We start from the raw sequence: 26,700 nt of genomic DNA on the forward strand, positions 1-26,700 counted from the left end.
CTGAAAGTCAAAGTTCGAGTCGTGCCCTTTAAACCGGTTTCCACTAGATTTCACAGCCATAACGTCAAAATGTTCTATAATATTGTAAAAATTCATGAAAAAAATATAATTTTGTCGTTTTGGTTAGGCACAAGGTTAGCAGTGAGGTTAAGGTTAGGTTTAACATTTAAAGTAGCAATAGGCGGGGTTTATGACTGTGGCTGTGGAAGCTAGTGACCAGGTCCTAGGGACGACACTTTAAACCTCTGCTTTCAACATGGACTATTTGGTAGTTGTTGAAAATTCACACCACCAGGTCCTCTGTTTATATGACTAACATAGGATTTTGCATAACCTCTGCTTTTTATTCCACTGTGTTATGTAAAACATGAAATACATAAAGTCATGTAATAATACCTAATGGTCACACGATGGCATTACAGTATAGCAATGAACAACAGAACTCCGCAGACAACTTTTGTTACGTGTCAAGCTGCTTCTACAAAGTATTGACTCAGGGGTGTGAATACTTATGTAAATGAGACATTTCTAATAAATTACTAAACATTTGTAAAAACATGTTTTCACTTTGTCAATATGGGGTATCGTGTGTAGGTGGTGGAATTTTTTAAAATATTTAATCCATTTTGAATTCAGGCTGTAATACAGCAAAATGTGAAATAAGTCAAGGGGCATGAATACTTTCTGAAGGCACTATATGCAGCAGCACTAACTCTACGTCAGACTTAAATATGGGCTAGCCGCTAGAGAATAAGGAACTCATAATGGCATTTACTATATGTAACCCCTTAATTTGCGTGCATTGAATGGTGCGGTTTATTCTTATGGACTTTCAAACATATCAGCTTAGGTCTTATACAGTTGAAGTCGGAAGTTTACATACACCTTATGCAAATACATTTAAACTCAGTTTCACAATTCCTAACATTTAATCCTAGTAAAAATTCCCAGTTAGGATCACCACTTTATTTTAACAATGTGAAATGTCAGAATAATAGTAGAGAGAAGGATTTATTTCAGTTTTATTACTTTAATCACATTCCCAGTGGGTCAGAAGTTCACATACACTCAATTAGTGTTTGGTAGCATTGCCTTTAAATTGTTTAACTTGTGTCAAATGTTTCAGGTAGCCTTCCACAAGCTTCCCACAATAAGTTGGGTGAATTTTGGCCAATTCCTCCTGACAGAGCTGGTGTAACTGAGTCATGTTTGTAGGCCTCCTTGCTCACACACACTTTTTCAGTTCTACGCACAAATTTTCTATAGGATTGAGGTCAAGGCTTTGTGATGGCCACTCCAAAACCGTGACTTTGTTGTCCTTAAGCCATTTTGCCACAACTTTGGAAGTATGCTTGGGGTCATTGTCCATTTGGAAGACACATTTGCGACCAAGCTTTAACTTCCTGACTTGTATCTTGAGATGTTGCTTCAATATATCCACATCATTTTCCATCCTCATGATGCCATCTATTTTGTGAAGTGCACCAGTCCCTCCTGCAGCAATGCACCGCCAACACATGATGCTGCCACCCCCGCGCTTCACAGTTGGGATGGTGTTCTTCGGCTTGCCAGCCACCACCTTTTTCCTCCAAACATAACGATGGTCATTACGGCCAAACAGATCTATTTTTGTTTCATCAGACCAGAGGACATTTCTCCAGAAAGAACAATCTTTTTCCCCATGTGCAGTTGCAAACCGCAGTCTGGCATTTTTATGGCAGTTTTGGAGCAGTGACTTCTTCCTTGTTGAGCGGCCTTTCAGGTTATGTCAATATAGGACTCGTTTTACTGTGGATATAGATACTTTTGTACCCGTTTCCTCCAGCATCTTCACAAGGTCCTTTGCTGTTGTTCTGGGATTGATTGGCACTTTTCGCACCAAAGTATGTTCATCTCTAGGAGACAGAACGCGTCTCCTTCCTGAGCGGTATGACAGCTGCGTGATCCCACGGTGTTTATACTTGCGTACTATTGTTTGTACAGATGAACGTGGTACCTGCAGGTATTTGGAAATTGCTCCCAAGGATGAACCAGACTTTTTCTGAGGTCTTGGCTGATTTCTTTCTCATTTTCCCATGTCAAGCAAAGAGGCACTGAGTTTGAAGGTAGGCCTTGAAATATATCCACAGGTACACCTCCAATTCTCAAATTATGTCAATTAGCCTATCAGAAGCGTCTAAAGCCATGACATCATTATCTGGAATTTTCCAAGCTGTTTAAAGCCACAGTCAATTTAGCGTATGTAAACTTCTGACCCACTGGAATTGTGATACAGTGAATTATTAGTGAAATAATCTGTCTGTAAACAATTGTTGGAAAAATTACTTGTGTCATGCACACAGTAGATGTCCTAACCGACATGCCAAAACTATAGTTTGTTAACAAGAAATGTGTGGAGTGGTCGAAAAACGAGTTTTAATGACTCCAACCTAAGTGTATGTAAACTTCCGACTTCAACTGTACCCGTTTTCCTCAGAGTAAGAAGATATGTACATTATCTTGAAAATGAGTTGTAAATAGTGAAGTATATCCTTTAACACAATGACCAAACAGAGGTTTATAGTGCTGCTGACAACATGCGCAGTGCTAATTTTATCACAAGAGGACAAGACCACTTCAGACTGAACAATTGCCTTTATTAGAAAGAAAAACCTTTGAGGAACAACCCTCAAATAGCTCTAAAAGTTAAGATATTTCATGCCAAATATACAGTTCTATACATAAAAGTGCATTGTCACAATGTATAAGCAGTATCTTTATTATTCATTAATTAACTTTTTCTATAATGGCATCATCATTATTAATTCATTCATCTTGCTTCCTACTGCTCATAACACAGGGTCTGAAATGAGAACGCAACAGTACAGAACATAGTTCAAGTTCCTCTAAAACATTTTCAAAGGCACTTTCACGTGTACATACTACAGATGTACAAGGACACAAAGTCAGTCAACAGGCAGGACGCTACTGCTAACTGTGTATGATTGGCATAGAGAGAAAACACAGAATACAACAGGCTCATGTTCATTAGGAGACACTGTAGCAAAACGGAAAACTAAATGAGTGTTTCTTCTTGGTACTCCCTCCGTTTGTCAGTTTTCTTCCATTTGGTGTCGAATGAATACGATCCGGGTTTGGGTGGGACACCTGCAACTTTCAAGACTCTGCATTGGACTTTTGAATATCTACATCCTTTGTTCAAAAAATCCTAACAAAACTAAAATCTTAAACAAATAAACATGACAGAATTCAGAAATAAAGGTTGTAATCCAGAATTCAGATCATATTCACTTTTAATATACATAAATGTTTTGCAACAGACAAAAATAAACCTGTTGCAGTTTGTATTTCAAGGAAAACATTGCTTATTGCGAATTTGAGACCGTTTTTTTCTGTCCTTGCTCTTTAACCAGATGCAAGCTTCCCCACACATGCACCTATCAGTCTTCTTTCTTCAGCTACACAGACAGACTTCTAGAGGGCACTGTCACAGAATTGGAAAACAGGGGGACATAGTTCCAGTATGAGTAGGCCAGTTCCCTTGGTGGTCAGTTGTCACATACACCCACATCATGTGACATGGTCTTCAGTGAACATGCGAGTATGTATTCCCCAGGACCAAATCAAATCATTCAAGAGGGGGTTTATCGCCTACATGTAATGACCAATTCCTGATGGAGAATCTAAACATCAGTCACATCTCCCCCCACAGAGAAATGGACCAGCCCATCTCCCTATCCACAACACAAAGATTAGCCTACATGGTCAGAGGGGGCTATTGGGATAGAAAGCTCCTCACACACTAACACTGACAAGAAACACAAGAAGCAGTATGATGAACAAGGTAGTATTTTACAGTAACAGTCAGTTAGTCCATGGCTACTGGCAGCATTCCGTCGTTGGGAGAGTTGACTGCCTTGAGTCTTTCCACAAGTTTCTAGAGTCTTGCACAAGGACAGAAAGAGAGAGTAACATCCATGCTCTAAAACTATGATTCATTTGGACAGAGAAAGCCAGGCATTGTGTGTACAGTAAAACAAGCTCGTGTGTTGTGTATACCATTGGTCATATGCATTGTGGGGCGTCTACAGTACAGCAAACCATTCTCAACCGGCCCCTTGATTCTAAAGACAGAAGGCCAACGAAGGTTCGACACAGGTCTTTAAGAGTATATAACAATTTTCACAGAATTTCCATAACGGGCAATATTTCACATAGTGGTTGTATCCTCGTCTACCTCCAGACCTTGTTTAGAACGTGTACCCTTATGATCACACACATATCTGGACTCTTCCACCCCCTGCTTCAGTCTCTGTTTCAATCTCAGCTAGAAACATTAGTTAGCTACACCCATACTACCAGCAGCATTCCATTGGTGGTTTGAACACTATTGACAGCTTATATTTCTGAGTGGCAGTAAGGCCTTACGATCAGTACTCTAAACCTACGCGTTTTTCATCTAAGTTAGAAGCGAACTCCAGTCGGGCTCAGCTGACACGGACGACATTTCCCATAGTTCCCCTGGCTGAGTAGCAAACAAAACGTGCACCACTTTGTTTCTTTAGCGTTCATTCTTTTGTAGTTCTCTAGTTTCTGTAACCTCGAAAGGAAGCCTTTGTGATTTGTTACTGTATATAGTAATGATCAAGAATAAAAAGTTGACTTATCTAGTGATGCTAGGCATTTCAGCAGATTCTACAGTATTTTCCATATGATCTTGACAAACTATTTGTCTGTTGAAAATATTCACACTGAAACATGCCCTTTTCCTTGGTAGTTCAGTCTGTTTAGCAGACCCGAGAATATCCCTATGTTGTCATTGTCAATAAATGTGGTTAACTTACTTGACACTGGTTAACTTCTAGACACTGCAAGAAAACAAATCCACCTCACTAAGCAAACAACTACAGTATCCTTGCTTACTTGAATGTCTCAGATCTCTTTAATCAATGTCCAGGCAATGGACTGTTCTTATACTGTCCTCACAATGTTATAATTATTATTAGAATCTATAGACATTGATAACATGTTGCTACTCTATCTAGACTCAGAGCCCTTCTCCCATTGTCCCATTGGCCTCTGCTCCCATCCCAGAGTTCAGCGTTCACATGGTGCACGACTTGTCCAGGGGGTCCTGGGGAGGGGGTGCGGCGGGGAGGTGGGCCGGGCCCATCTTGGGCAGCACCAGGGGCTTAGGCCTCAGAGCGGGCGGCTTGAGCTGCACCCCCATGCGGGGCACCACCACCGGCTTGAAGGTGCTCATGGTGTCGCTGGAGGAGCTGGTGCTGCGGCGCATCGGCGCACCCCCGGCCTCGCCGGTCTGGGCCTCAGCAGGATGTTGTGGAGCGGGCTGAGGGACTCGCTGGAACTAGCTGGGGTGGGGCCCCCGGTCGACTGCCTCTGCTCCAGGGTGTCCAGCACCACGTCGGGGGCATGCTTGGCCGAACTCTGCCTCTCTAGCTCCCGCAGCTCGTTCAGCGCCGTGTTCATCGTCTCCTCTATGTCCTGCAGGGAGAGAGAGCGAGCGGTAGGTAAACAGAGAGGGAAAAGAGAGCGAAAAAGACAGACGTTAATAAAAATACAGTGACATCCCTATGGGACTCCCAATCATGGCCGGATGTGATACAGCCTGGATCCGAACCAGGGATGCAGTGCCTTAGACCGCTGCGCCACTCGGGAGCCCATGCATGCATGCGAGCTCAGTCAGGACAAGAGTGCTGCTTGAGACTGAAATCCCTGGGCATGTGCCCGACTTCGAATACCAAAGACAAGATGCAGAGATGACAAGACATTCATCAGAGCATCTCCCGACTAGACAGAGACAGACAACCCAATGGAGAGAGACATCATCCTCTTTTTGACCATCGGCTTCCTAATTAGAAGTCTCTTCACACTGCTGATGGCTTCTCATGATTTCCCACAATGCATACTGCTACAGCCAAGACGCATCGCATTGTTATCAGAGCTCTGATAAGGTAATTGTGGCCTGTAACGACACAAAGTATTACCATGCCGACACTGATGCCGCTTTGAAATAATGACTTTCTATTTTCTGTTCTGACACGCGGCACTCGGACCAAATTAACAGCTTGTGTGATGGTGTGGAACATTACAAAAATAGATACTCCGGTCTCAAAAGTGATTTAACTCAACGTCAATGTCCCAGAAGCTATATGAAGCAACAAAAACATATATTTTTTGTGATATTCTTACTAGCGCTGGGGTTGCTGCTAACAGCAAATCTTGAAAGAAAGTTTTACTACATTTGTTTACTTCACTTATTGTAAGTCACTCTGTACAGGAGCATCTTGATAACATGACAACTAGGATTGTCAATGTGAATGTGTTTGGGAGTGATGTGACAGAGGTGTTCAGGATCAGAATACAGAATTAGCACTGACAAGGTTTACAGGGCGGTGCAGGGCTGTGGTGCTGGAGTGAGCTGTACTCGTCCCGCGTTGTTGATGCTGACCTGTGCGATGGTCTCCGGGTCCAGGGGCTTGCCGCCGCCGTGCGGGTGTGGGTGGGGCTCCTGGAACACGGCCGTGTACTGGCCAGAACTCGTGGAGCGTCGGATGGGCGGGCTCTCCATCTTCTTCAGCGACTCGTGGCGGCTGATGTTGGTCAGGCTGCCGTGACCGGTGCGCCGCCGGCGCTCTGGGCTGTCCATGGGCAGCTGGCCGTGGTTGCGGCTCCGCAGCAGATCCCGGGGGCTGAAGGAGTGACCCAGCACTGGAGAACCCATCTCAGGGGTGTGACCCTGGCCCCCGTGGATCTGCTGGGAGTGCACTATGCAGTTGACGTCACTGGGGCGGACAGGGGGGCGGCGGGATGGGGGCTCCGTCCTCTTTCTGTGCCTGCCGTGGAAGGGGTGGTGCAAAGACACAGAGGTCAGGTTATTTTATTTAACCTTTATTTCAACTAGGCAGGTCTAGGGCGTTATACGTTATAAATGTTGCATTGTCTTGTAGACGGGCCGTGGTAATGCAGCTACAGTCCCTCACAGATTCTTAGTCACTATGTGGATCGAGACACCAGGCAGAGTTGTTGAAGCCTTCTGTCTGATTTTAGTGTTCAGATGTAAACCTATATGGCAGTCCCAAAGTGCTCCTAGTAGCTTGTTCAGATCCCAGGTATAGTGAGGGCTGGCAGGGCTCACGCTGCAGCACTGAGAGGCCTGCAGGCTGGGTCTTTATCAGCACCTCCAGCCACAGCAGGCCCCCTGCCTGGGAGAAGGTACAGCTGGCTCAGCATTAGAGCTGTCCTCCATCTGAACCTGGCTGTCTCAACACACCCTCCTGAACATAGATATACACGCACGCACACGCACGTCATTTCTACTGGGGCTCTAAAAAGACACTGCTCTGATCTGCATATTTATAACACCCAGCCAGCCTAGCAGGAGACAGCCAAGTGTGTGTGTGAGTCATAATGTTATATCACACAACTTGATCAGCACTAAACACTGCAGGCTGGCTGGTATCCAAACTGGTATCGTTACAACACCATAGTAGTTGGCAAGACAGCACAAAACAGATGTGGGACCAGGCTAGCTGCACAGCACTTCCTGTCTCATATCAGTGTTGTGACAAAACCTTTATCTCCATGAATTGTCATTCATCAGTCTAGCAGCTATTCATTCCTTAATCATCCCGCCCAGGCTTTTCAGAGTGTTTCAAGTCCCAGTCTAATTCCTGCCGAATGAACACTGTCTCAGCCACCGGCATTAAGAGCCTGAGGGAGAGGGACCTTCATCACGGAGCTAAATATGGGCCATGATGTGTTCTGATACAGTATGGAGGACTGACTGGGGGTTGGGAGAGGAGTGTGTTACTGCAGGGAGTAAACAAGTGCAGGGACTCATCATGACCAGTGGGGGGAGTAAAACCACAACACTTAATCTATGAACAGGCTTACAGGAAGGAAGATAACTGCTACAAGTACAACCCATAGACAGTCATTGTGTACTTATAAACCATATTATACACTAGCTATTCATCCAATATTCTAGAGTAAATGAAATGCATTCCTGTCTATCAACACAATACAGAGACAACGGTTCACTGATATGACGGCATTCTTTCCCATCCTATTGATGATGTCATACAAACGCAAACCAGATAATACAATAATGTTGTCTGGCTGACTACAATTCTATGCTGTAATTAATACAGTTGTATAACAGAAATGATGTAAATCTCCTGACAACATACCAGGCACTTCAGGGCTTTCGACTAGCTAGTGAGTGCATCATTGTTGATCGCGAACAGTGGGAGTAGATGTCTAAATAAAGCCAAAGATATGAATGATTCAACAGTGCCGAGCCATGTCTACATAGAACAGTGGAGAGAGCGAAAGAGAGAGAGAGGGGAGCGAGAGAAAATGGAGGGCTGCCAGGAGGAGCGAGGGAGGGGATAACAACTTGGACACGGCATGGGAATTGGGAGTGGGTGTGGGGGGGGGGAAGAGAGACAGGAAATGACTATGGAACATGATTGGAGAAGGAGACTGAGGCTCTGAATCTGCAGAATGGAACACATAGCTAAGATACTACAAAACACAGTGTGATTCATCAACATTCTCTCCAGCAGAGAGACAAGTGAGCAAGCCCTTTAATAAAACAGTATCTTAACTTGTATTTGGGCTGATGCCAGTGATAGATTTTCCAAGGTCGCCTACACCGCCACACAAATTAGGATGCAGCAATGAATGGAAGAAAAAATACGGAATACTAGAGCTCTCCCAGAAGCCAACATAGTCCCTGCCAAAAAGATACGCCAGGAGAGTGAGTGTGTATCAGCCCTGGACTGCTCTGAGAATGACCAAGCACCACTATTAAATAAACCCTTCTAATGTATTTACAACATACTCCCTAAAGCCGACTCATTACAAAACTGAAATGACCCACTGACTGGGACAATTCATCATTAACGAGAACTCTATTGGCCATTACGCCGAGAGTGTAGGTGGGAGCGGGACAGGCCAGGGAAACAGGGCCCGTATTCAAACATTCTCTTAGAGCAGTAGGAGTGCTGATCTAGAATCAGGTCCCTCTGTCCACATAATATCTTTCTAAAAAGGCAAGCTCTACTTTCCTAGACCGTTTGTGAACATGGGCCCAGGTTTAGCAGTGTGGAAGCATCTGGTCATTCTGATCTGACTTACTCCAATACCCCCTCAGTCGTAACCAGAAGTAAAGCCAGGTATGCAGAACGTCTTTTCCTTCATTGGAACTCATAGATTCATCTCCATACAAAATGTTTACATTCCACAGAAAGTTGATATTTTTACATTTTATGTGCCACTTTTGCCTTTTAAACTCTAGTTGCCCACAGGCAGTACAGTGGAGTCAGAAGAGGGTGTGGTGGTGCTGGTGGTAGTCCGAGCCAGAGCCCTGGCGGACCCGTCCCATCAGTCAGGCAGTTTTTGGCTTGGCCATCTTTCATTAGCTAAATGCTTGAGAGGATACCACAGTGAGACGTCAAGGTGTGCTGGGGGGGTCACACAAGGGTTGCCGTCCCCGGTAGTCTAGTGTGTGTGTGGCAGGCGGGCAAGCAGCATAAAACGTAACGGAAAATAGAAATGCGCGTCCAAGTAGCCCCCCCCATGTTTCAGTCCGTTTTCATCCGTTGAATAAATACACCCTCACTACATGAGGTAGAGGTGAGATGTGGTGGAACTCACCTGCCAATGTAGGTATCAGAGATCCTGGTGTCTGTAGGGGAGCCCGTGTCTTTGCCTGAACACATGTCTTTGTCCTCAGCTCCATGACCGCTGCTGGCCTCACTGTCAGCTTTCTGACTTAGTGTGTCCGAGAAATTATCGTCCCTGTAACACACACACACACACACACACACACACACACAAAGACAACAAAAAAACAATATATATATTATTTTTTTATCCAACAAAAGCTTAGAAGTGTAAAACTTTTGACCACAGTGTTGTGAGTCAATAATAATAATAAAACACATTTGGCAGACACTTTCATCCAAAGCGACTTAACCCTGGTGTTACAAGTGCCATGCTCTACCCAACTGAGCTACAAAGGAGCTCAGTCAATCATTCCTAACTAGCTTCTCCTCCAGGCTCATGTTGACTCATAGGCCTGCATCTATTAGCATGCCATTAGTCATGGTGTGTCCAGGACTGCCAGGCAGCTTGACCAGTGCCAGCTGTCTGGTTTATCTCAGTGGGCTGCCTGTGTGACTGAGCGGAGCTGAGTGCTAGCTGCAGACACTACAGTTGGTGCCCGTTCCTGTCAGGTGGCAGCAATCAGACCTGCTTACTAGCCACAGAGTCTGGTGGAGCGGTGACTAATGGACTGGCTGATAAACCACGCACGCTGCAGTGCACGTATCACAAGAAGGATGACCGTGGCCCAGCCATCTGATACGCAAAGCTTCATCTTGCTGTATTTCAACCAAGTGCTCAGACAGTACACACCATGCTGTGAATTTGCTCAGTCATGCCTTTAGAGTTCCCCTGGCCCCACAGCGCAGCTCTGAAAGAGGAGACCCTGGCTGCCAAACAGAGACAGAGAAAGGGCGAGATATCTCCCAGACATCACTTTATTCTGGGCCCTTTGATGGGGCCGTGTGCCCTGAAAGCCCCCCCCCCCGCACCACTCTAGTACATTATGCTATGTTACGGGACACATGGCAGTAAGTTCTCTGGGCCGTTCCATTAACTAAGAAAACAGCCATCAGAGGGACAGCTGGAAAAGGACCCGCAGCACTGAGGGAGGAGGGGAGTTTTAAAACAGCCGGTTCGCGGGCCGTCTCGCCCTCTTAATGAGGATTTACATCCATCCCATTAGGCAGCGACTGTTGCTGGGGCGAAGGGACGGTTCCCGGGGCGGAGAGGTGCTCCAGGTGGTCAAGGGGGGGATGAGGATGACAGACGGGGCAGTTAAGGACCCCTAGAGGACACCTGGGAAAGACGGACGGAGGCCCCCAGCCTGCAGCCCAGGGCCCTGCTTTACACAGCCCCAGAGCCTTGGCCAAGGCCCATCAAAGTGAGTGTCAGGGAGGATAGCACAGTGATTCATCCAGAGGGAGAACATTAAATATGGACGGGTGACGGCACTTTCACTATGAAAAAGGACCCTAAATGGGATAAAGGGAGGTTGGGTTTCCTCTGTTTTAAGAGTGAAAATACAATACAAAACGTGGTACAATGTGATTGATTGATTAACTGATTGGTCAGTTATGCAGGAGGGTGGTTGTACTGCTGTACTGAGGAGTCCTCTTCAAGAATGTAGACACATTTACTGCATACAAGAGTCGCTAATCGACAGTCTAACGTATTGGTAAGGGAGTAGGAGTCTAGACTTCAAGGATGGAGACATATCGTACTACTGTTGCTGTGCAACTACAAATCCTGCCCCACTAACAATTCCTGTGCAAAACTGCTTGTCTGGATTGTAACGTCTTTGAAAAATAATAGATTTAATTCAACACATTGTCATGTCACCAGATTGATGGATAATACCAGTCCATTGATGTCTGAAATTGAATAAGAACATGAGCATAACATATCGTATGTGATAGTAGCTCTAGAAGCTGTGTGTTTGTCTCTATGGGCTGCATACTCACATGTCCTGCACCACAATGTACTGGTGAGGCACCAGGCCGTCGATGCCGTTGTGCCGTCCCTCCCACCAGTCGTCCGATGCCCGCTGGTACAGCAGCAGGGAGGCGCCCTTCTTGAAGGACAACTCGCGGGCCGAGCGCCCCACGTAGTCAAACTTGGCGATCGCTTCGATGGGCTCGCCTTCTGCAGGAGACGAGGAGGAGGAGCACACGATCAGGTGTGTCAAACTAACGGCTGATAAAGTACATGAGGAAACTTCGTCATCACAGAGATTGTAAATCATTCTGGCAATTGTACACTGAGCGTACAAAACATTAGGAACAGCTGCGCTTTCCATATCACTTGTTAAATCCACTTCAAATCAGTGTTAAGGAAGGGGAGGAGACAGGTTAAAGAAGAATTTTTAAGCCTTGAGACATGGGTGACAAAATACTTCAGTGCCTTTGAACGGGGTATGGTAGTATTTTTGTATTTATTTATTTATTTAACCTTTATTTAACTAAGCAAGCCAGTTAAGAACAAATTCTTCTTTACAATGACGGCCTACCCCGGCCAAACCCGGGCAACGCTGGGCTAATTGTGCACCGCCCTATGGGACTCCCAATCACGGCCGGATGAGATATGGCCTGGATTCGAACCAGGGACTGTAGTGACGCCTCTTGCACTGAGATGCAGTGCCTTTGACCGCTGCGACACTCGGGAGCAAGGCACAGAGGTTTGAGTATGTTAAGAACTGCAATGCTGCTGGGTTTTTCACACTCAACAGCTTTCTGTGTGTATGTCAAGAAAGGTCCACCACCCAAAGGACATCCAGCCAACTTGACACAACTGTGGGAAGCATTGGAGTCAACATGGACCAGAATCCCTTACCAAGGATTTCAACCCCTTTCAGAGTCCATGCTCTGACGAATTGAGGCTGTTCTGAGGGCAAAAGGGGGGGTGCAACTCAATATTAGATACGTTTTGTACGCTCAGTGTACGTCAGTATTATGTAGTATGTATGTCACGATTATGTATGTCTGAATTATGTCACAAATTGGTATGGTATTGTTGACCTATGATTGAGGGTAGCAGTCAGCCTATTTTAGTCCGTGTCAATAACAACCAAGCTAAACACAGAGGACCCAGGACAACAGGCCCTAAAGGCCCTGAACAGGGATATTTATAGTGCTTAGTGCAGGGACATCTACTCTACTCAGTACTGAGGTTAAACTACTACACACCAGAGAGTATGTATCCAAACTACAAGCTATCACACATATCTATGGAGATTTGGCATGGGATGTCCAAGAGGTCAATTTTAAGGTCAACCCAATAGAAACACTGTCATCATATAAAATGCAGAACAAGCTCTATTTTGGTGGCATTCTCTGGTACATTCTAATGCGTAGATTCCATCCGAAATACACAGCTAAATGATTGAATACTTTAACGACTTTACCTCACAGATTGGTAAAATCAGCAGTGGCACTGACTAGCGGTAACATTTAGTCGAGACATAAAATAACAGAAAATGTATCAATTCAGGGTGTTAGTTGTTTTGGATATCGTCTAGGCCTATATGATCGGAACTATTTTCCGAGTACGATAACCTTTAATATTAAACCTGTCTTCTCTTGAGATTCAAGTAGGGCTGACCCCATTTAGTCAACTGCTTGGTCAAAAGTCTTGAGCAGTAGCAAAACATTTTTTTTATCATGATGTACAAGAGACCTGTCTGATTCCCGACTGTCTGAGTGGACTCATCCATTGTGGAGGCCGTGGGGATGGAACAGTCCATCACTAAGGCATGTGCTACTGAAATTGTATATGGTTAAAGCCAATGGTGCAACACTAATAACACATTATTTGATAACAAATGAGCTTCCTCCCATGTCTGATAGCGGTCGCTGTCCGCGGTTCTGAAACATCAGTGCGCTGTTGAATTGGTGCCTTTCCTTAGACCATGTTGCTGTGCGCATAATAGCAAAGTTAACCAGCAGATTGGTGTTGAGAACAATGCGGCGAAGGCAGTAGCGGGGTTAGGAGATGAGAAAACAGCCCTTGCCTCAATTGTCTATAAAAAGTGAGGAAACGCCAACGTAATTAGGTCTATAATCAATAGCCTAACTATTAAATGTGCCTGGCTTTATAAATCATCCATATATAGTGACTCGTTTCAGGAAACTAGGCGTATGTAGAGCATCACTACTTCACAGGAGAGCCATTTGAACGTAAACCTTTTTTCTTTTTTTTATCAAATGCGTTTTTTGGCAGAAATGCCTTCTGGAACATGTGAACTTTCATGTGCCTTAATAACAAACGTGTATGCCAAATGTAAATATGAATAAAATTGTTAACCTCTTACATCTAGACGTTCCGCTAGCGGAACACCTGCTCCAATATCCAATGATAGGCGTGGCGCGAATTACAAATTCCTCAAAAATACAAAAACTTCCATTTTTCAAACATATGACTATTTTACAGCATTTTAAAGACAAGACTCTCCTTTATCTAACCACACTGTCCGATTTCAAAAAGGCTTTACAGCGAAAGCAAAACATTAGATTATGTCAGCAGAGTACCCAGCCAGAAATAATCAGACACCCATTTTTCAAGCTAGCATATAATGTCACAAAAAACAAAACCTCAGCTAAATGCAGCACTAACCTTTGATGATCTTCATCAGATGACACACCTAGGACATTATGTTATACAATACATGCATGTTTTGTTCAATCAAGTTCATATTTATATCAAAAAACAGCTTTTTACATTAGCATGTGATGTTCAGAACTAGCATACACCCCGCAAACCTCTGGTGAATTTACTAAATTACTCACGATAAACGTTCACAAAAAACATAACAATTATTTTAAGAATTATAGATACAGAACTCCTTTGTGCAATCGAGGTGTCCGATTTTAAAATAGCTTTTCGGTGAAAGCACATTTTGCAATATTCTGAGTAGATAGCCCAGCCATCACGGCTAGCTATTTAGACACCCACCTATTTTAGCCCTGACCAAACTCCGATTTACTATTAGAAAAGTTTGATTACTTTTGGTGTTCTTCGTCAGAATGCACTCCCAGGACTGCTACTTCAATAACAAATGTTGGTTTGGTTCAAAATAATCCATTGTTATATCCAAATAGCGGCATTTTGTTTGTGCGTTCAAGACACTATCCGAAGTGTAAATAAGGGTCACGAGCATGGCGCATTTCGTGACAAAAGATTTCTAAATATTCCATTACCGTACTTCGAAGCATGTCAACCGCTGTTTAAAATCTATTTTTATGCCATTTTTCTCGTAAAAAAGCGATAAGATTCCGACCGGGAATCTGCGTTTAGGTAAAAAGACGAAAGAAAATAAAGCATGGGGTCGACTCGGGCACGAGCCTGAGTCTCACAGTACTGTGATCAGCCACTATCCAAACGCGTTACTTTTTTTCAGCCAGAGCCTGCAAAGCCACGATTCAGCTTTTTGCCGCCTTCTGAGAGCCCATGGGAGCCGTAGGAAGTGTCACGTAACAGCAGAGATCCCCTGTATTGGATAGAGGTAATCAAGAAGGGCAAGAAATTGTCAGACAGGGCACTTCCTGCATGGAATCTTCTCAGGTTTTGGCCTGCCAAATGAGTTCTGTTATACTCACAGACACCATTCAAACAGTTTTAGAAACTTTGGAGTGTTTTCTATCCAAAGCTAATAATTATATGCATATTCTAGTTTCTGGGCAGGAGTAATAATCAGATTAAATCGGGTACGTTTTTTATCCGGCCGTGAAAATACTGCCCCCTAGCCATAACAGGTTAAATTACGAGCCTAGGTAATTTAGCCACAGAAAAAGTGGCAACCTTCCCACTAGCCATGATTGGCTGAGATAATGAGTGGGCTGGACATGCCGAGAGATGAGTTCGGATTGGTCTGCCATGTAGCACGCTTCTGTCCATTTGAGCTGGTCAGTATATGTAGGTAATCCTGTCTAATGCGGTTTAAAAATATATATATTGCGTAGTAGAACTGCATAAGTGTTGCTCTCCACTTTCTGGTGGACCGAGTTTTGAAATCAGTGGAATTAGAGTATAATAGCTAAAGAGATGGAGAAAACACCTGTCTCCGGATTAAATCTTCAAAATAAGGGCAACCATGGCATCCATGACAGAGGGAGAATGGTCCATCCATGTTCAATTATTACACGTTTCTAATTTTGTCAGAAAGTCGTTTCATTTCAAGTTAAAGTGTACTGTTAGCTAGCTAACGTTACGTGTATGATCTGTGTAGTAATATTATTCATATTTCAGAGCCATTTGCTTTGTTAGTTATAGCCTAATGTTAGCTAGCTAACATTAAACCAGGTTGGTTAGCTACCTGAAAATTCATGCAGGGTAGTAACGTCATGAGTTGGAATTATGTTTAATTGTTTAGCTAGCTAGCTACATGTCTTAACAAAAGACTCCAATATGCAAGTATCCATTTCAATAGAATGCTCATGAGGTCACTGTGACAGCTGTTGATAGACCTAACTGGTAAATTTGCTCTGGCGTAGAATTACTGACAAATTTACAAAACGCTCAACACCCGTTGAATTTGGCCGGTGTCAGTAAGCTTTGGCAAAAAAACGTAATTCAAATTGTTGCCAGGAGCACAGTTGCAGCCACCAGTGCTCTGGATAACATAAAAACAGCCTAACCAGCTCTGCTAGGGTGAATAAAATGGTCAGAGTGAGATGTTGTCTCATTTGTGTCTGGAAGTAGCTAGCAAGCTAGCCAATTAGCTTGGGTGTTTGACTCCTGTTGTTAGGACCGAACACTCGGATCAACCCTTAAAGAGATGGGTGGGGCTAAAGCTTAAGAGGGTGTGAACGATGCCGAATGAGTGTAGACAAAGAGCTCTTCACTAGATACCAAAACATTCAAAGGCCATTTTCTCAAAAGTGAGGATACAAGTTTATCAACTTTCAAAGCAGAATTACTTTCCCATTACTCCTCAACTGTAGTGTATCACATACCATTTTCTAGAGTCTCTACTTTAATCCAATGTAAAAAACACAATTTCAAATGTTGCTACATAAGACCAAATCAAGCCGGTCGTGCACAGATCAACAGAAGTAAGACATCCTGCTTCTGTTGCCTATTTAAGTGTTTGTTTAATAGCCTAATGATTCCAAAAGCACCAAGCCTCACGCAACCACAACATGTCGGATAAACAATTTCACAAATTAGGCTGTTTTTAATCTTTGCTATGCTGTAATGAAGGCTTCACACTTGTTTTTCTTTGTTTGAACAGCCTCTCTGGTATTACTTATAATTGATTTAGTGTTGTTTACACTGTGCCAAATTGTCAGGAAAATTATTATTATTGATCTCCTTCTTATTGTTATTATTACTGTAATGACCATCATTATAATAATAATAATAATAATAATAAGTAATGCCATCATCATTAGTAGGCTTAGTATAGCAGCCTTGTCTAACCACCGTCGAGCTGTAGGCTTAAGAGAACATCCTGTTTAGTCTTACTTAGGCCTATGTTTAAATACTTATATAGGCTACTGTATCAATCAATCATTCATTCATTTCATTCATGTCATCACACAGAATACGAGTCATTCCTAATTTAAAATACAATCAAGCATTTTAGTTGTAAAATAAAATAGTGGTCCTTGAATAATTAGCGTAATAAATCGTTCCATTTCAGCAATTGTATTCACAAATGCATGCAGCAGTTTTTAGTGTTTGCTGTAAGAAAGGCGCTACAAAAAATACACACAAAAAAACACCCTTACATCAGACTCTCTGGTACGCTTATCATTTATTTTGGGTTGTTTACATTGTTCCAAACGGTCAGAAAAACAGTACCTGTTTGGCACACATATGCATGCAGAGCTTGCTCCTTACCACCCCTTCTTTATCTCCAGTATTTTCCACAATCAAATTTATTCCACCGATTTGACTTCCCCTTTAACGCCTGAGCAACCAGTTCCCGTTTCGAGTTTATTTGTCACGTCCTCTGCATCCATTTTGCGGTCACATGTGTTATGGTGTTTGGAGTTTGTTATAACTCATTTATTGTTGTGTTTATGATATGCTATAGGTCAGGCCTTATTGGTCACATGCATGCGATGCATACATGTGTCACGTAAAGAGTTAAGGGAAGAGGGAATGTTTTTCCTGAACTAATTAGGGATTTCGGTAACAGAACTTTTCAGTCAGAAACGGCTAATTATGTTGCAGCTTCAGCAACACACAGACAGTGCGATAAACACTGTTGATGTTCTGTGGTGGTCGCTGTAGCAGGGAGAAGAGAGAGACAATGGATGTTACTCACAGTCACTCGCTGTCATTTGTCTTTTTACACAGCCCAGCACAATCAAATTAATTGCAGTCGTGCTCCCTCTAGTCATTTGTGTGTCTTATTTAATCAATCAGTGTGCTTAAAGCATCAGACACGTTCAGTGCATGTAGTTGATTAAAACACATAGGATTTGTCTATATATGGAAAAATACACGTTAAAGAATTTAGACTCACGGGTGACCACAATTATTATTTTTCTTTTTTTTTACTGCACGATTTGAATTGTTCTTCAAATTCTGTATTTTATGGTCTCTGCTGCTATAAGGAAACAAATGTGTTACTTTGTCATTTGTTTATTGTGGCAAAACCCTAAGAAAAAGGTTGTGTTCTGTCAAGTAAACATGGATTCCCTGTTGAGAAACAATATAGAATTGCAGGAAAATGTATTTTAAAATGTACAGGGGGAGGATCCCCGGACCCCCCGCAAGATTGTGCGCCACCATTTTTATACAAAGTCAAGCTCCCATGAATAGACATACAGGTATGATTGAAGAACAAAGCAGGTGTTAAACATGGGCTTTGCTACACAGAAAACAACAGTTGACTACTCCATTGTCAACACTTTAATTGAATCAGTAGGCCTATATCAATATCTTTAATGATGCCATATACAGTGCCCTCCACAATTATTGGGACAGTGAAGCATTTTTTTATTATTTTGGCTCTCTGCTCCAAAAGTCTGGATTTGAAATCAAACAATGTGTAGGAGGTTAAAATGCAGACTTTCCGCTTTAATTGAGGGTATTTTCATCCATATTCAGTGGACAGTTTAGAAATTACAGCACTTTTTGTACATAGCCCCAACAAATTTTATGGGACCAAAAGTATTGATTTGATTTGTGTATGATTTATGAATAGCAAAGTAGTTGTCTAGCCCATTTCCTGCAATTCTATACTTTTTGTCATGTCTAATGTGTATTCATGTCATATTTGAGTGATTCAAACATTACAACAATCTATGGGCTAAAAAACCTAGCTAAAAAATGTTGGCTGACATCGGCTAGTTGATCTGGACATTTCTTAATGTCATGGTTGTCGAAAGGAGAAGCGGACCAAAGTGCAGCGTGTCTTTCCACATTTTATTAACACTGTGAAACTATGCAATCCATAAACAATAAACTGAACTAACAAAAACAACAAACCGTGACGCAGAGGTGAAACATACACTACTCAAAATGAATCTCCCACAAACCCAGGTGGGACAAACACCAACTTAAATATGACCTCCAATTAGAGACAACGATGACCAGCTGCCTCTAATTGGAGATCATCTCAAACAAAGCCCAACATAGAAATACAAAAACTAGAACAACCCAACATAGAAATACAAAACTAGAATACAACATAGAAAAAACTAAACTAGAAAACCCCCGTCACGCCCTGACCTACTCTACCATAGAAAATACCAGCTTACCATGGCCAGGACGTGAGACTTACAAGTTATAAATAGCTCTCTAAGGTATGCAATGACTAACAAGACAAGAGAAACTGATGATGTACTACCCAATTTCGAAATTGTACCTTGTGCATTCAACAATTACAACTTTCAAGAGTAAGTTGAAAGCCGGACTGAGTTTCTTAACTTCTTTGGGATAGGGGGTAGTATTTTCACTTCCGGATGAAAAGCGTGCCCAGAGTAAACTGCCTGCTACTCAGGCCCAGAAGCTAGGATATGCATATTATTAGTAGATTTGGATAGAAAACACTCTGAAGTTTCTAAAACTGTTTGAATGATGTCTGTGAGTATAACAGAATGTGGCAGGTGAAAAACCTGAGAAAAATCCAACCAGGAAGTGGGAAATCTGAGGTTTGTAGTTTTTCAAGTAATTGCCTATCCAATATACAGTGTAAATTTGGTCAGATTGCACTTCCTAAGGCTTCCACTAGATGTCAACAGTCTTTAGAACGTTGTTTCAGGCTTCTATTGTGAAAGGGAAGCGAATAAGACCAGTCACAGTAACTGCCTCAGCTGAAAGCCTTTAGTTGTTGATCCGCGCGCGGCCGTGAGCGCGAGCTCCGTTCCCTTTCCTTTCTAAAGACAAAGGAACTGTCCGGTTTGAATATTATTGAAGATTTATGATAAAAACATCCTAAAGATTGATTATATACATCGTTTGACATGTTTCTACGAACTGTAACGGAACTTTTTTGACTTTGTCTGGACTTAGTGCCTGCACCTTGTACATTTGGATTAGTGAACTAAATGCGCGAACAAAAAGGAGGTATTGGGACATAAAGATGAACTTTATCGAACAAAACAAACATTTATTGTGGAACTGGGATTCCTGGGAGTGCATTTTGATGAAGATCATCAAAGGTAAGTGAATATTTATAACACTATTTCTGACTTTTGTTGACTCCACAACATGGCGGGTATCTGTATGGCTTGTTTTGGTGGCTGAGCTCTGTACTTAGATTATCACATGGTGTGCTTTCACGGTAAAGCTTTTTTGAAATCTGACACAGCGGTTGCATTAAGGAGAAGTTTATCTATAATCCTATGCATAACACTTGTATCTTTCATGTAACCTCTCTAGGGTAGGGGGCAGTATTTTCACGTCCGGATAAAAAAACGTACCCGATTTAATCTGGTTATTACTACTGCCCAGAAACTAGAATATGCATATAATTGTTTGATTTGGATAGAAAATACCCTAACGTTTCTAAAACAGTTTGAATGGTGTCTGTGAGTATTACAGAACTCATATGGCAGGCAAAAACCTGAGAAGATTCTGTACAGGAAGTGCCCTCTCTGACCATTTCTTGGCCTTCTACACTCTCTTTATTGAAAACAAAGGATCTCTGCTGTAACGTGACACTTCCTAAGGCTCCCATAGGCTTTCAGAAGGCGCCAGAACGTTGAATGATGACTTTGCAGCCCCAGGCTGAAAAACAGTAGCGCATTTGGTAAGTGGTCGATCTGAGAACAATGAGACGGGTGCGCGCGTGCACGTGAAGAGTCCATTTTAGATTTTGAGTCTGAACGAAAACAGGGTTTCCCGGTCGGAATATTATCGCTTTTTTACGAGAAAAATCCCATAAAAATTTATTTTAAACAGCGTTTGACATGCTTCGAAGTACGGTAATGGAATATTTCGAATTTTTCTGTCACGATACGCATCCGCGCGTCACCGTTCGCATAGTGTCTTGAACGCAAGAACAAAACAGAGGATATTTGAACATAACTATGGATTATTTTGAACCAAAACAACATTTGTGGATGAAGTAGAAGTCCTGGGAGTGCATTCTGACGAAGAACAGCAAAGGTAATCCAATTTTTCTTATAGTAAATCTGAGTTTGGTGAGTGCCAAACTTGGTGGGTGTCAAAATAGCTAGCCCGTGATGGCGAGCTATCTACTCAGAATATTGCAAAATGTGCTTTTGCCGAAAAGCTATTTTAAAATCGGACACCGCGATTGCATAAAGGAGTTCTGTATCTATAATTCTTAAAATAACTGTTATGTTTTTGTGAACGTTTTTTGTGAACGTGAGTATGCTAGTTCTGAACGTCACATGCTAATGTAAAAAGCTGGTTTTTTATATAAATATGAACTTGATTGAACAAAACATGCATGTATTGTATAACATAATGTCCTAGGAGTGTCATCTGATGAAGATCATCAAAGGTTAGTGCTGCATTTAGCTGTGGTTTTGGTTTTTGTGACATTATATGCTAGCTTGAAAAATGGGTGTCTGATTATTTCTGGCTGGGTACTCTGCTGACATAATCTAATGTTTTGTTTTCGTTGTAAAGCCTTTTTGAAATCGGACAGTGTGGTTAGATTAACGAGAGTCTTGTCTTTAAAATGGTGTAAAATAGTCATATGTTTGAGAAATTGAAGTAATAGCATTTCTAAGGTATTTGAATATCGTGCCACGGGATTCCACTGGCTGTTGAGTAGGTGGGACGATTTCGTCCCACATACCCTAGAGAGGCTAAGTTTATGATGAGTATTTCTGTAAATTGATGTGGCTCTCTGCAAAATCACCGGATGTTTTGTGGGCAAAACATTACTGAACATAACGCGCCAATGTAAACTGAGATTTTTGGATATAAATATGAACTTTATCGAACAAAACATACATGTATTGTGTAACATGAAGTTCTATGAGTGCCATCTGATGAAGAACATCAAAGGTTAGTGATTAATTGTATCTCTATTTCTGCTTTTTGTGACTCCTCTCTTTGGCTGGAAAATGGCTGTATGTTTTTTTGTGACTAGGCGCTGACCTAACATAATCGTATGGTATTGTTACGGATACAGGTAGTGTATATCCTGTATTTGTATTTCTTTGCTCTCCTTCTCCTTCTCACAGGTGACAATCACTCCCCAATCAGTCACCAATCAGTCCTCAAACAGAAGACACCTGCTCCTTTTCCCTCAACCTATCACAGCCCCTTTCCCTTGGTTTAAAAACCCAGTCAGTTGTTTTCTCCCCAGATCAATCTTTGTGTTCATTCTCTCAATCGCGCTGTGTCCCATCTCTCTCGCTGTGTCCCATCTCTCTCTCTCTGTGTCCCATCTCTCTCTCTGTGTCCCTAGCTCTACATCTCTGTATTGATCTCTTTTGTTTTGCAACTACATGTCACTTTGTCCATCCCACCTGTGAGTATTATTTTGTTAAAGTGTTGACTGTTTGGTGGGAAAAGGAGGTACTAAGACAAGTCGCCCATGGGCATACATTACCCGTAGGAAAACTTTGTCTAAGTACCCTAGTTAGAACTGGGCGGACCACCCACTGTATTTTTGGTTAGTTAGCTAGCTGTTATGGAAATACACTAGTCTAGCTTAGGGGTGTTTTTGATTATTGTTTCTTTGCTTGGGTCCAGCTCAGCCCCTTTTCTCACACCCCTTTACCGTGTGTTTAAAATAAACCTTTTGAGTTTGACGGTAGATTTCAGTTGTCTGTGGTTTTTGGTTCTTTATCACTATTATATAATTTGCATGATTTATGTTACGGGTCTCGTATCCATCCCCCCCCTAGACTGCTGGGCCAAAGGGATTCACTGTAAAGCCTTTTTGAAATCAGACACAGTGGCTGGACTAACAAGAAGTTTATCTTTAAAATGGTGTATAATACTTGTATGTTTGAGGAATTTTAATTATGATATTTCTGTTGTTTTGAATTTGGCGCCCTGCAATTTCACTGGCTGTTGTCGAGCTAGGACGCGTCCCACATATCCCAGAGAGGTTAAGGCACCTCGTGTACCCTGCCCACAGTTTGGGAACCGTTAAACAAGTCAACACAAGCTGTTCGTCGTCAATCAAAGAACAGTAAATAGCCTATGCCCCCCAACTCCAAGTCTGGCGAAAGGCATATAAAACACTGGTTAAAAAATAAATAAAAAAAAGCCACAAAACAATACTTTCGTGGATTTCAACTCATCGTTACCACTTACAAGGTACATGTAAATTCACTCACAGAAAACAAATGAAGAAGCATCATGGTCTCCCTCCTCCGTGAAAAGAAATTAGACCGCAGCCAACCACAATGCACAAACATAACACAGGTAGCCTACCGAGAGGCGGGACAGACAACAGACTGACAAACCAGCAGTGTTTCCCCTGTCATCACTGCCTTTGACACTGACCTCTCCTATCAATAAATCACTAGAAGATGCATATCTTTCATTCTAGAGGGAGAAGGCTATATGAACCTAGCTAATTTAAACATTTAAATAAAAAGGAGCCTAGTTAATAAAGTGGAAAAACACTGGTATGGAAAACACTGCTCCTCTTAGGAGATCCATGCCAAGCTCCTGACCAATGACAACACAGCAATGAAACAAACGGAGCTAAAAATAGCTCATATTCTTTTATCCCCCCTCTAACTAATGCCATCCACCATCCACCCCCCAGAACATCCAACCACCAGAACCCATTAAACCAGACAGGGGGTCCCTGGACGCTGAAATTCACTTTTACTGCTCCTCTGCACAGCTTCATCAATAGGAAGAATGTCACTAGAGAAGCACCATAGAGCTGAGATAGCAGAAACCTGAGCATGTGTGAAAAGACACCATGATATTCTTTTAACAGGAACAACTCAGTACCATTCCCTGGTGAGCATCCTGGGGAGGGAAGCAGTGGAGCGAGGACAGTGATTCCACATGTATCTCGGTTCTCTCCCCCTCTCCGTCTCCCCCCTGGGGAATGACAGGCGTGTTGTGGAGTCAATGAGATGTGACAAGCAGGAATTTAGTCTGTCTGATTTAATAAAGATGACAGCTCTGAGATCAATACAGGACGTCTCTTTCTCCATGTCTTTCTTTCTCTCCATAGCTATAAGTGTGTATGTGAGAGGATGTGTGTTTCAAGTTTCACGTTTTTATTGTCACAAGCACTAGTACAGTGAAATGCCCTTCTTACTTCCTCTTTCCCAACAATGCAGTAATCAATATCATAGTCAATGGGAGTGGGGGGGGAGAGAGAGAGAGTGTGTGTGTGGGAGGGAGAGGGTGTGCGGGGGAGAAAGAGAGGGTGTGCTTGGGGGGGGAAAGAGGGTGTGCGTGGGGGGGAGAAAGAGGGTGTGCGTGGAGGGGAGAAAGAGGGTGTGCGTGGGGGGGAGAAAGAGGGTGTGTGTGGGGGGAGAAAGAGAGGGTGCGTGGGGGGAGGTGCGGGGGGAGAAAGAGAGGGAGAGGGTAAGGGAGGAGAGGGTCTGGGAGGGAGGGAGAGGGTAAGGGAGGAGAGGGTGTGGGAGGGAGGGAGAGAAAGAGAGGGTAAGGGAGGAGAGGGTCTGGGAGGGAGGGAGAGGGTAAGGGAGGAGAGGGTAAGGGAGGGAGGGAGGGAGGGAGACAGAGAAGGTGTGGGAGGGAGGGAGGGAGGGAGGGAGGGAGGGAGGGAGTAGGCCTATGTGTGTAAAGTTATCTGAACAGAATTGGCGGTTACTGTGTTTTCATAACATTGTTGGACAAGTTTAAAAGCTATTTGTATCCATAGAATCAGTTCTTTTTTTTCCTATAGTCACATTCATTTAGAATGTCTGAAGCTTTAACAGCAATTAAAGCTGTGTGAGTGAGAGAGAGCGAGAGAGAGAGCTGTGTGCAAGTGTTAAACTTCAAGAACATTGGTAAGAGGGAGTAGGACTACTGAAACACTGATAAGAGGAAGTAGGACTACTGAAACATTGATAAGAGGGAGTAGGACTACTGAAACATTGATAAGAGGGAGTAGGACTACTGAAACATTGGGAGCATTTATTGCTGTAGCTATGTCAGACTTTTGTGTTGTTTATGGTGAAAATGCTATTAAACCATTCTGATGTAGATAATTGTGTTTCCGTCCCTTACAATCAAAGCATAGTATGCCTGTAACTCAATGCACTGCTTTTTAAATGGAAAAATCTTTCTTCAGGGCCAAATTTGCACAAATTCAAAAATGGTGATTAATCGCAATTAACTAATGCCATTTACTCAATTATTTGAATTGTTTTACAGCCCTACTCCAGATATGTTTACACGCTGAGATGAACAGCCGTACAGGGTAGGATGCCGTTACACCCCAGGTGGAGCAGTCCCATGGCTTGCTCTGCTCAGTGTTCATGTGCATGCATGCCAATAGGGACTGCAACCTTGGGAGTGAGATATGGCTACAATCAATAACGCAAGAGACAGAAAAACAGCAGCCAGGCAGGCCCCAATGAATCCACTCTCTCTCGGTCCCTCGCTCTCCAGACAAACATAAATCTGTCCTGTTTATTTATGGCTACAGCATGGCTACAGAACAGGACACACCATGCTGATCAGAGACGTGTGTGTGTGTGTGTGTGTGTGTGTGTGTGTGTCTTAGGGGAAAAGTAATGACCTTTTCAGTGTATACTACGCTGGGTAGAGAAAATGCGCTACTCCAACCACGGCTATCCCAACATTCAGCTACCAGGGTTTGACATGAAACAGCACTCGGAGATACAAATCACCTTTGACCCTATAGTGTTTTACCAGAAGAGGGTACACCAATGTATTGACAGGGAGGGAGAAATGGCCGTCTAAATAAAGATTATGCAGCGTTGTCATTACCGGCCAGAAACGTGTTGCAGGAGTTGATGGGATGCGGTTCATTAAGAAAGAGTTCTGTCTGTAGCATGTGAAAGAGTTACCAGACACGGGGAAATTACAACCTAATACGTCTGGGACGTAGTAGGTTGTAAACCATTTTCTTCTGCCTTACATGACCGCACAGACAGAGGGTTGTTGCTGGTGTCAGGTCTGTAAATGTGGCCTCTTCAGGTATAGTCCATCAGAATAAATGGGCTCTGACACATGCCGGGGGGGGGGCTGAGCCTCCCAGCCAAAGGAATATCCGGACAGCTACTTAGACCAACACGTGGAATGACTTTCTCTATTTTTCTTATTCAGTTTCTCTCTCCCTCTCTATCCTGAGGAAAGAGCACAGACACATTTGCGTTGAAGAGGAGAAGGGATGGAGGGGGAAGAGGAGAAGGGATGGAGGGGGAAGAGGAGAAGGGATGGAGGGGGAAGAGGAGAAGGGATTGAGGGGGAAGAGGGGAAGGGATTGAGGGGGAAGAGGGGAAGGGATTGAGGGGGAGGGGAAGAAGAAGGGAAAAGAGGGAGGGAAGAGGAGAGAGCTTGGCCTTATTTCAAGTATTGGTAGCTGCAGCCCAATACGGCGAACGAAGTATGGGCGAGTGGGTGTATGGAAGCGAATCAGCTAATTGGGCACATTTGTTGCCACTGAAGACTTTTGCGTGGCTGATTGGGCTGCAGAACGGGTCGATAAGCCGGTGCGACTGACTAGTGCACCGGGGTGGT

At 43.1% G+C, this 26,700-nt stretch overlaps 1 protein-coding gene across 1 annotated transcript in view; it reads right to left on the reverse strand.

Annotated features, from left to right (window-relative positions):
• Nucleotides 1-2,619: 2,619 nt before the first annotated feature.
• LOC106573171 (SLIT-ROBO Rho GTPase-activating protein 1) overlaps nt 2,620-26,700 on the reverse strand; it is a 157,138-nt gene continuing 133,057 nt past the window's right edge. The window contains 5 exon segments of the mRNA XM_014147891.2: nt 2,620-5,320; nt 5,323-5,505; nt 6,473-6,857; nt 9,685-9,828; nt 11,598-11,778. Of these exon segments, the coding sequence (XP_014003366.2) occupies nt 5,105-5,320; nt 5,323-5,505; nt 6,473-6,857; nt 9,685-9,828; nt 11,598-11,778 (1,109 nt within the window). The 3' untranslated portion in view covers nt 2,620-5,104.

Source organism: Salmo salar, chromosome ssa16 (genome assembly GCF_905237065.1).
Source record: "Salmo salar chromosome ssa16, Ssal_v3.1, whole genome shotgun sequence".
Lineage (NCBI taxonomy): Eukaryota > Metazoa > Chordata > Actinopteri > Salmoniformes > Salmonidae > Salmo > Salmo salar.